This window comes from Sinohyriopsis cumingii, chromosome 6 (genome assembly GCF_028554795.1).
Source record: "Sinohyriopsis cumingii isolate HCF-2022 chromosome 6, ASM2855479v2, whole genome shotgun sequence".
Classification (NCBI taxonomy): Eukaryota; Metazoa; Mollusca; class Bivalvia; order Unionida; family Unionidae; genus Sinohyriopsis; species Sinohyriopsis cumingii.
This window is the reverse complement of record NC_142966.1, coordinates 348302-360179: the sequence shown is the minus strand read 5'-3', so window position 1 is coordinate 360179 and position 11878 is coordinate 348302. Positions and strand designations below refer to the sequence as shown.

At 34.0% G+C, this 11878-nt stretch overlaps 1 protein-coding gene across 1 annotated transcript in view; it reads left to right on the top strand.

The window, feature by feature from the left end:
* The first annotated feature begins 1386 nt into the window (after positions 1-1386).
* Positions 1387-11878, top strand: part of LOC149796251 (protein YIPF5-like) — a 189076-nt gene continuing 178584 nt past the window's right edge. The window contains exons 1-3 of the mRNA XM_089960890.1: positions 1387-1535; positions 2246-2357; positions 9143-9318. Of these exons, the coding sequence (XP_089817016.1) occupies positions 2260-2357; positions 9143-9318 (274 nt within the window). The 5' untranslated portion in view covers positions 1387-1535; positions 2246-2259. The remainder of the gene's footprint in view (positions 1536-2245; positions 2358-9142; positions 9319-11878) is intronic.

Genomic DNA, 11878 nt, shown 5'->3' with positions numbered 1-11878 from the left:
GTATCAACAAGGGAAAAACTCTACTGATCTTTCTCGATAATTATATAATGCAGAATTTTACTGATTGCTGTCTTTTATTTATAGCTTTGATTCAATATAATTGTATACATGTATCCTGGGTAGGTGAGTGTCTTCTGACAGTCTTATGGTAGCATGCATCAATGAAGAATAGAAAATTCATGACTAGAATTATGAAAGAAACACTTGCAAACAGAGATTTACAATAATGCATCAAGGAAGAATAGAAACTACAGGCATATAATTTTGGCGGCAATGCCCCCTCCAAAGAGTTCAACCTAAAGATGCGATTCATTCAAATCTGATCTCCACAGCCGTACGTGACGATCTGATGGACACTGATAAGATACTAAATATAGTGGACTGGAAATTCCAAAGGTCACCAAAACATGAACTTTTATCGTTGTAGGACTGTGGATATCTGATTACAATCAGATTTAGGGGCGTAATTTGTGTGTGTGTGTGTGTGTGTGTGGGGAGGGGCTGGCTATTTTCCTAAAAAGAATTGTTTTATTTAAAAAAAGATCTCGTTTATTGAGAGAGAGAGAGAGAGAGAAAGAGAGAGAGAGAGAACATGCAACGGGTTTCCTTTCTTCCCCAGTGGTAATGATATCCAGGAAATGTAAGTCGCACAGAATCAATACGTAAGATGTAAAGCTTTGTTGTTGTTTTTTTTTTTTTTAATAGAAATTTGCATGTCACTAACATCGCTCAAAGTAACATAGTTATTCTTGACAATTTAACAGTGATTAACCTGAATTTTCGTTTTAATTTTCTTTAATAAATAATTTCATGACTTATTATTGCCATCTTTTAGCACTATTTGTAGTAGTTCCTACTGTATTTACCCAGACCCGTTCAGTATCTGGACACCATTGTTAAAGTTCTTGGCGATCAACAGTTTTCATCTCGAAGTTTTTAAACGGCTATTAAGATGAGGAGCAATCAGGACTGAATAGATTTTGATTAACTATGTTGCTATTAAATTTTATAACAACAATTCATTTAATTTCAGTAAATGCGTCCACATGACAACGTTTATATACACTTTAGCTCTGTGCTACATCATAATGAATTTTGGCATCGCATGTGGTTAACCTTTATAAGAACTTATTTTAGAAGAAAATAACATTTGTAGGTATTAATTTTGAAAAGTTATTGAATTTTAAATGATCGTAAGAATCATGCCTCTGCATATTGTTGTAGTCGGTATACCCCCCCCCCCCCCCCCCACGGGAAAATAATCCACAGCAGACATTTTTGTGGCTGGATTGAAGAAAAAAAACAAGGGTTGTTTAGTCTGCGTCTGCATATTGTTGTTGTCCGTGTGCCAGCTCTCTCCCCCACCCCACTTAAAGGGAAGACAATATATACAGCAGATATGTTTTGTGTCTGGATTGACATAAATGGAAGTTGGCATGTTGTCTGCAAACCACAGATATCACAAGTTTGCACATACAACTTCCGGCTAATAGTCGTCGTCAGCAACCCTGGTTGGGTAGTAAAGCTCGTCTTAGGTTATTATCCAATGCACTAAGACAAAAACTTAGATTCACATAATATATATTTTATAATTGTTTGGGATACTGATTCATAAACCAATAATTTCAAACACTCCAGCTTAAGAAATTTAGCGTTTTTCACATTACGTCACTTATTTTCGAGAGGAATCTATTTTCGAGTGCTAGAGGGTCGATGTGAAAAATATGTTATACAGATTAGCTGAGTTCCTTTTTGTCTCTCCGTGCCTGCAATTTACGAATTTTTAGTAATAAAACCGACTGTGTGACAGTATTGTTATACCGACTTCGAAAGTGTACCATGACAGAGGAGCGGGTATGTATGTGTGTTAGACCAGCAAGTTGTTCTCCACCTTTTTTTTTGTTTGACTGGCGGCGGAAAAAAAGGTGGAGAACAACTTGCTGGTCTAGTATGTGTGTGTGTGTGTGTGCATGTATGTCTGTATGGGTTTCTTTCACACCTCTGATATTGTCGTTTTTTCACTACAGAGTAATGTGATATAATTTCAGAGGCCTGTAACTGTACATATATGATCACTCCCTTACATTGCTGTAATAATGTCTACCTTATTGCATGCTTTTTTCAACATGCCTTTTAAAGTGCTTACATTTTTAACCTCATTTTGAATTATGTTACTCTAACAATAGTGTGTTTAATTATACGCATCTTCTTTCATTATTTACTTATACTTGCCTTACATTTCCAGAAGACTGATACAGAATGTCTGGTTTTGGAGAGGCAGGTGATGGCTTTTACAGCAGTGGTGGATATGGTGACTATGGATATGATTCCGGAGCTGGACAACAATTCTCTGATCAGTGAGTAATGTTCATTAGGTAGAACTGTAGTCAATGGCACATACTTTGTGACACTTTTCAGGAGAAGAAGCATACATGGAAATGCAGAGTATGTGATACAACCTGTGTGTACTTTCATTTTTGCCATGCTTTCATTGTCGAGCCCATTCTGAATTGATCAGTTTAGACTGTAATTTTTTGCAGATGATTAAGGATGGTTTGCAGGTTGAAAGATTTAAATTCTATACAATCAGAAATATATTTGAGCTTACAATTTTGTGGTTATTTATTTTGTGGTATTTCACTGTTACATAACTTTCATTCATTGATACTATTTTTTGTCATGCCTCCCCCCCCAATAAATTATGTCCTCTACAAATGTTTTTGATTTTAGGCTAACTGCTGGGAACAGCTCTGACCACTATCCATTGCACCATTCAGTTAGGTGTAAGTTTTGTGATTTTTGTATAATCAATATCAAATGAATGACTGAATGATGATTCAGACAAAATAACTGCCACAAGTATAAGATTATACTGGATCATGTAACATATGTAACTATCATATGTTCTGATATCCAGTTATATCAGTTTGATTGAGTACTTACAGGGCTGAGCAAATCCCATAGCCCAACATCCCGGACTAGTCATTTTTGAAGTCGGGCAAGTAAAATTTTCCAAGTCGCTAGTCCGGGACAAGCGCTTTTTAAAAAAGTTGGGCTAGTCCTTTTTTTCATGCTTTAATCACTATATCTACCTTTATTTGGCCAATCATGCCCTCCGGGCGTACTGAATACTTGATTCTACTCCTCTTCGTGTATACATTTAATTCCTGTTACCGCTTGACTGCATATTGGGCTAAGCGACCAAATTATCGGCAAATCAAAACATGTCAAACAAAAGAAAGCCAGTATGATCAGTTAGAAGTGTTGTAAGCAGTTTTGTTGCAATGAGTTTACTCAATCTATATCATAACTAGCAGCTCACTATGATTTTAATCCAGCGAGTCAGTGTAATTAAATTAATGAAAGGTACTTTACCGACATCAGTGTTGGTTTCCTTTATGAACTGATTAAATGACAGTAATGATTCTTTAATTTATAATTGATTGTACAGATGATTAACTTTCACGTGCGATATTATGTTTGAAGCGAACCAATTACGCTAATTAATGAGCTGTTTCAGTTCGTATTTAAAAGAGAAATTTGATCTTATGATCACTTTAGAAGTAGTTGTCAAGCAAGCTGATAGTTACTCTGCAGATAAAATGAGTTTGCTAAATTATTTTCGCAAGGAAGGTAATAAAGGCAATTCGGAGAAGGTAAATTTGTTTGAAAATGGAGGGATAAAACATAAGACGGATACTGAGTGTGTTTGTTATCCCTGTCTTGAATATATGACTCGGAAGGTGCAAGACATATACATGGACATATTTTAAAATCCATGAGCTAAAACATACATGAACCTGAAGAAGCCAAATGTATAACAACCAATGTTTTTAAAAATTAAATTCTTTTAAGAAATAATTATGTTGTATATTATTTCGTTTGTGTTTTTCTATGGATTAAGTACATACGTCTCATCAAATCTTGGCAAGTGATTACCATTTTGGGACCAGTGAAAAGTAAGGTGGGACTAGTGAAGAGTAAGGTGGGACTAGTGAAGAGAAAGGTGGGACTAGTGAATTTTCTGAAACCACTTGTCCTGGACTAGTGGTTAAAAAAAAATTTGCTCAGCCCTGACTTACATTCCTAATACTGAACAATTTTCCATCTTCAGCAGCTGTACTGTATCTGAATTTTCAGTTTCTTCAGATTCATGTTTGTTTCTATGTTCCATTTGTCAAATCTTTATGTATATAGTGTTTCAGATTTCCACTTATTTGTTTCTTTGATAAAGAAAGAACCAGTGGCAAGTAAATTTATAATAAATACCAACAGATTGAGAATAAAATGGAAAATAGAAATTAATGCCCCAAAAATTAATAATGATGCACGCTCATACTGTTTTTACTCATGTTTACACCATGTATGCCATTAATGTATGAGTTTATATGTTCGACTTTCAACTTTGAATTTGAAATTCATTTTTTCATTCAGATTCAAAATTTTCTTTATTATTATACATCCGAGAGTGAGAAAAATCTGATAAAAGTTTATACAGTCTGTTTCACTCATTTAATTCCATCTCTCACAGAATAATACATTTTCTATAATAAATAAAATTTCCCTGGTAAAATTTCTGAACCAAAAGATTACTGCTTGGAAGTCTAATTTTAATACCAAGTTGCATGCCTGAGTAAAACTTAAACATGTCTTTTCAGTCAGGTCAGAGTAAATGGTAAGAAAGTCATTTCAGTCATGTGCGAGTGGCTAGTATTTGTGCCATTTTAGTCATGATTTTCCACATACTACAATCTATTATATCTATACATGCTTATAAGTTGGATCCAGCTTCAAACAAAATATACCCTGATGTGTCTGCTCACCATTGTAAATAAACCTAAGCTATGACCATCTGGTCTGTCAAAGATAATCTGACAGGGCACAGTGGAAGGAAAGAGAAAACAAAGCAGACAGAAGAAGAGATGGAAAGATAACATCAAAGAATGGACAGACATGGACTTTGCAAAATCCCAAAGAGCAGTGGAGAACATGAGAAAATGGAGAGTGATTCTTGCAAAGTCATTATTGGCGCCCCTGTGACTAGCCAGGTTATGTGAGCCATGAAAAAATGGAAAAAGAAAAAAGAACATGTCCCCAGATCAGAATTTATGTTGTTTGTTCCCCAGATTACCATTAATAAAAGCATAGACCCAGATCTACAAGTGCATTATGTGACAGAAGATCTGCTTTTGTGAAATTGGATCCTTCTTATACTTGAGTTTATACAGTAATAAAAATTGGTTGGTCAAGATGAGATCATTCTCAATGAAGGCACACAAATTATAGACAATGACAGAAATATGTGAAATCTTCAAAATAAATTATGTAAATGTGAAATTTGACATTTGTAAGGATGTAAATTTTTTAATTAAGCAAGTTAACCTTGAAAAAGTGCATAAGTTATGAGCAGTTTAAATTTTAAGAAAAAGCTACTGGAGTGGATCATATTCCTGTTCAGCTGTTTATAGCTGGGGCATCAATCCTTGTGGGACATTTTACAGATATAACTAACAAAACTATGTAATCAGATTTTATTCCTGGTTGTCTGAAGGAAGCTATAGTAGTTCTGATATTCAAAAAGAATAATCTTCTTGATAATAATAATTATAGATGTGTAAGCATCTTACCCATCATTATCCAAACTGTTTGAGAAATCAAATGAAACTCAGTTAGTATCATCTTTTGAGAAAATTTTTAACAAACAATTAGGTGCTTTTCCGAAAGTTCATGGATGCCAGACTACTCCGTTATGCTTACTTAAAGACTGGAGGAAGGCTCTTGATGAAAACAGATATGTAGGTGCAGTCATGATGCACTCATTGAAAGCTTTTGACTGCCTCCCTCATGATATTCAGATTTGCAAGTTAAGGGCTTATAGTTTGTCAGTTAACTCAGTAATGCTGTTACTGAGGTATCTGTCAAATCGTAAGCAGCAAATTAACACATTTTGAAAGCTATTTCTGAATAAATCCTAATAAGTCAACTTCCAGGTGATTTTCCAATAACATAATGCTTAGTTGTGTTAGAAATGTCATTTTTCATTGGCTATTTGGCTCGTGCATGAGCAGAAGGGTAAAAGTTGGAGTTCATTTTTTTTTTGCTTAACGGACTCATTATTTTTGTATCGAGACCACTCTTTTTTCCAAATGCCCATCTTATCCTACTTTTCGCAAAGGGTCATCTGTCTGTTTGCAGTTCATACCAGTCTGCCTTAGATCTGAGACCAAAAAGTCTAAATTCCAAACACAAAATCAGATTCCGACCACAGGCAAAATTTAGGTGGAAAAAAATTGGCTCCAAAAAATGAGGTTTTTCCCTCAGTATTTTGTAGTACAACTAGAACTTCCAGATTATTTGGTATCATTGTAGAGCTATATCTGTCTACCTTTCTATAATACCACCCACTTTAGTGTATCTTGCATGACCTTGACGTCACAGAGCTCGGCAGTAGGCTACTACCTCCTGCCACTTAAACTTGTCACCAGGGGTTAATGTGTTAAGTTGCAGTGTGTCTTGAGTATTTGATATGAAATTCATAAAGGGGTTCTTAGGGATCAGTCCATGGACCATTATATTTTAATGTTTTTATCAATGATAACTTCTGTTTTATTAGATATGGCTCTTTATAAAACTATGCCAACTATAACACTTTGTCTTTTTCCACACTGTATTTTAACACTTTAAATAACACACTTGAAGCAGTCAAACATTCTGGTTGACTGGTTCACTGCTATCAAAATGCAAGCCAAACCAGAAAAGTTACAAGCAATAGCTGTAGGTGAAAAGATATTCAGTATGAAGCCTGTACTTAACATAAGCAGTATTGTCATAAATTGTGAAGAAATTGTTAAACTGCTTGGAATTGACATTGACTTTTAACTGCAGTTTCAGTTTGATTCACATGTAAATAATTTCTGTAGGAAAGCTTCAAAGCAATTGTCCACCTTGAAAAGTATTGGTCATAAGCTAACTAGATTCAATAAGCTAACATTCTTATATAAATTTATCCTCTCAAATTTAAATTTCTGTTCTTTAGCCTGGCATTTCTGCAACGACATGAACACTATAAAACCTGAACAAAAATACAAGAGCATTCTCTGAGATTTGCGTATAATGATTTTACAAGCAGCTGTCATAAACTTCTACTTCTGGTAAAAATGCCAACTCTAAATGTGCATAGACTTTGAGTTATGTTCCTAGAGACTTTCAAAATACTAAATAAATGTGCTCCCAAATGTTTGGACAATTTAATAACTTTTAAACACAATAAATATAATTTTATTATATTTAAATATTTTAGATGTTCCAAGAATTAATGCCTCAACAGTTGGCACAAAATCTTTTAGATATGCACCTATGGAAAGAGCTACCAAAACACTTTAGAGAGCAATCAAACTTAAATTCATTTAGCTGTTTAATTCCATCCTGGAGTTGTATAGACTGTAAATGTAATATCTGTAAATAAAATAACCACCCCCACCCCTTGGCCATGATGACAGCTAATGTTTGTGGTAGTGTTTTGTTTGTTTATCTGCCCTTGTCTTATGTACTAATCAAGTACCCTACTGTCAACAACATCCTTTTTAAGTAAGGTGTAAGCTGATTAGCAGCATGCTTTGTTGGTCCTAATTTGGTGCTTCTGCATTTATTTTGAATTTAAATTCTGACTTGTAATTTTCTTAATTAGTTTTTAAATAAAAGTGTAATAAAAACAACTTTATCCTAGATGCTAAATTTCACTTTTAATCATTGACTATTATGTTATGAGTCTATGCTCTTAAAATAAGTAACATAAAAGAGTGAAGACAACAAGCTTTGTAAAATTTAACAAATAAATTATTTCCCTAGAATACAAAGTGAAAATTGAGAAAAAAGAACTTACAGTATTACAAATTTAATCCAAAAATATTCCAAGAATTAAAGACACAAGTCCTAGTAATAAAAGTCCTGAATAAAATAAGTTCCCAACGAGATCCAAAATTGAAGGCAATACTGTGTCTGTTATGGCCTGCAAAGTGCTGATGTGTCATCAGTCTCTTGTTGAATCACAGAAATATTATTCCAGGTTTGAATTCAGTATGAATTTCAATTAATGTCTATCCAAGAGTTTTGTCAGAGCACTTTTGTATTTCCAGAGAAAATCACTTGAATTCAATAATTTGAAAAAAATTAAATTCAGTCCAAACTGGTCACAACATAATACAACCTAAAGTGCTAGATGTTAGAGCACGACTGGTAAAATCCTCAGTCACAAGATAATATAGTTCTCTGCTTGACCTCAGGTCACAATTAGCATTTTCTAAAAATAACCATTACCTAATGGAAAATAACCTTGTAGAATGATCTAATGAGCCTTGTTTATTTACAACACAATGGTCTACAACATTCTCCAAAACCCTGACCATGATCAACATAATTACTCCTTTGTTTACCTGAAAAATAATCCTGATAATAAGCTCATCGACATAGAGAATAATGAAGCCTTTATTAGTTGTTTACATAAATGAAATTTTTAAAAAATCAATCAGGTCAAGCAGAAATGAACTCAGTTTTGGACAAGGTCATGTCCAGCATACAATGTTACATTACAATAACATGTAAAAAAATAATTTAAACTAACAACCGAACAATTAAATTAAATATACATAACATTTAAAATTTGTGTCTTAAGTCATGCATTGTGGTTTTTATCCAAGGTTGTGTTTGTGTGTTATGATGTATTGGATGTCTTGCTATTCATGCTTGTTTTAATGCCTTATTTGTCATACATAATGTCGGTAAAAAAACTCTTTAGTTCTTATGTTGAATAGTTGCTTTAATCCACACAGACATCAAATAAATCTTATGGCAAAAGTAAATCCAAAGGAGAATTTGTTGACATTTCAAATCAGTGCACATGGATAGCATACAAACAAATCAGATCTTACAGAATTTATTAAAATCTCACAAAAGATTCTGTCAAATAACAGTCTGGTGAACTAAAATTCACTTTGAAAAAAATAAATTAAATTTGCAAACATATTAACAATGAATTATAAGTAGGTAGATAAAATGTTGAATTGATAAATAACATATTTAAAAAGAACTGTCAGAATTTTTTATTAGAACGGTTGTGTTTTATTATCTTTTTCTTTTTTTCCAGAGGTTTTGGTCAGTTTGACTATTCACAAGGATATGCAAGTGACAACACAGGCTACATGACTCCTCAACAGAGTCCCAGTTCCTATGGAGGTGCCATCCTTACTCCTGATCCAACAGCAGCTTATGTCAGCCATCCAACTTCTGACAGCTTTGATGATGAACCTCCACTTATGGAAGGTGAAAATGTATTTGTATTCAATCCGCCACAGAAATCATGAAACATATTGAACTTAAGTTTGAGATTTTGTGTCACCTGATCACAGATGGCTCCATGCCTTCTCAGGTTTCTTTCATCAAAATGTATGGAATGAAATGCAGTATTTACTTGAGCATTTTAGGTAATCAGATTAACCAGTAACTTCATCACAACATCAGAGATCCTTGTAAGGACTTCTTGGATATCAAATACCAGTATATGATGCTGATTTTCTAAGACTGTGCTTTGTGTGGAATTAGTATGCATAAGATGAACTAATTTTGTCATTTTTCCGTATTTGTTAAAAACCAAAATTCCAGTTTAGAAACAGATTACTTTTAAACTGAATACCTATTTAGCTATACTGGTCATAGACCAGGTGAGCTTATAAGCTTATGAAGTCTGTTGTCATTTATCTTTCTGTTCATTAGCACAAGTTTGTTTTTGCAACTCCTCCTAAATTTCTTGGAGAATTGCAAAGTAACTTCAGACACACACATTCATCCATTAGCCTAGTTGGTCCAAAATGAAAATGAAGCTGTTCAAACACCAGAATAACCTGCACAGCAGCCATTATGATAACCTTTAATATGATAATAGCAGTTTGAGATTACCGATCTAGGTCAAAGCCTTTCATACCTCAAGCCTTTTTCCTCACATCTCAAATGAGTGCACACAAGGCCATGACTCTAACCTGCATGTGATATCACGAGCCACCACATCACATTGTAATGTGAGAGGAATGTCCTGGGGAATAAGGGGTCAAGCCAGACTTGAATTTTAGGGAGAAATAGCTTCTCCTTTTGGATGAGTAGAGAGAGGCAAGAGCTGAATATGGAGAAGTGAGAGTAAAGCAAGAAATTATATATACACAAACACTCACATGCACATACAGTAGTCCCCCCCCCCCATGAAGGGCCCCCTTGATCAGCAGGCACCCACTTTTTTATGGCCAGAATCCCTTGGCAGCTACAAGATTTTGTTCAAAAGTACCCTATCAAAAAAGGCCACTTCTCTAATGCAACTAGTAGCCAGCATATTAGTGCAAAAATATAAAAATTAACCCTCACAAGTGGACATATTTTATTTTAATATTTGCCCAGAACCATTATTTAATTCATTCAGTATGGTAAGTAATCTGATTATCTTTAATGATGTTGGTTTCCCAATGTCAGGATTTTGTTACTGAAACAAGTGTTGACTAAAGTACATGTACCACTATAATTAATATTATATCAGAAATGCTAATGTTTACAGGAAATGGGGCCAACAGTGTTAGGCTTCACACAGTGGTTCAGTTTTTTTCTTTGATGAATACTACTGTTAAGATCATGACATGGTCAGCATGGGCTAAATATAGATTTTATGGATTGACATACAGAGAGAAATTAACCTTGAACAGAACAGGCTACCACACAAAGGCCAAAAAAATCATGTGACAGCACATGTATCAATTCCTTTATAAAGAATGCATTTCATCGATTCTACAAAAGTGTTTTCTACATAATGAAGTTGCAGTACTGAACAGTTAGCAACATATTAATAAATTACATAAATGGAGAATTAATACTTCAAAGAAAACATAAAAGTTATTTGACTTCATGATAATGGGGAGACTTCAAGAGTTCTTGACAAAAAATTTGAGTTGGGAAGACTCAAATATACAACATCATAACAGATATTAAAAAGAAAAAGGTCTGCAGCAGTGAGAAAATTGAGTAAATGAAAAGAAAATTATTTCAAATATAGTAGTCCCCCTCTTATAAGGCCACCCCTAATGCAGCAGGGAAGTGGCCTTATAATGCGGGTGGCCTTTCTAGAGGGGGATGACAAATGTGAATAGTAAATACATATGAAAAAAGTCACAAGTACATTTAATTTTAAATATTTAATATTTTAATTAAAAAATCACATGCATGATGTGAAATAAATGTAAAACAAACTTTGTCATCATTTTCAAAAGATTGCTATGAATAACCATTGATATAGTTTTAAAACTGTCTTTATAATTATGTTACAGTTCACATCATCTGTCACTTTGTTGGTAACAGTCTAAAAAAACAAACCAGTCTCATCACATTAAAAATATCCTTGCTGTCATATCTCCTGCATATATCGTTTAGTCTTTTGTTCCAATCTTTGACAACTTCATTATTAACATCAGCCGATTCGCCACTTAGGAAAGAACACTTGATATTGTGTCGTACTTGAAATCTGTGCAACCATCCGTTACCTGCGGTAGTCATATCCCAATTCAAATGACAAAATTTTTGCTTTTTCTTGTCATTCAAATCAGGATACAAATGTCTCCTGACTCAAACAATCTTCCTTTCTCCGTCCATTTCACCTTTCCACTTCTGCAGAATTGTTTCATTATCTTTCACAATATTGTTTATCGGAGTCTTCCCGACATTAGTTTTCTGCAAGGATCCTCGATGACCCCCCCCAATCAGTTGAATTACTTTCACGTTCTCGTCTAAACTGAGAATTTTTATTTTCCTCGATGACATGTTGCTCTTTTTGCAGTAATTTATTCATGTT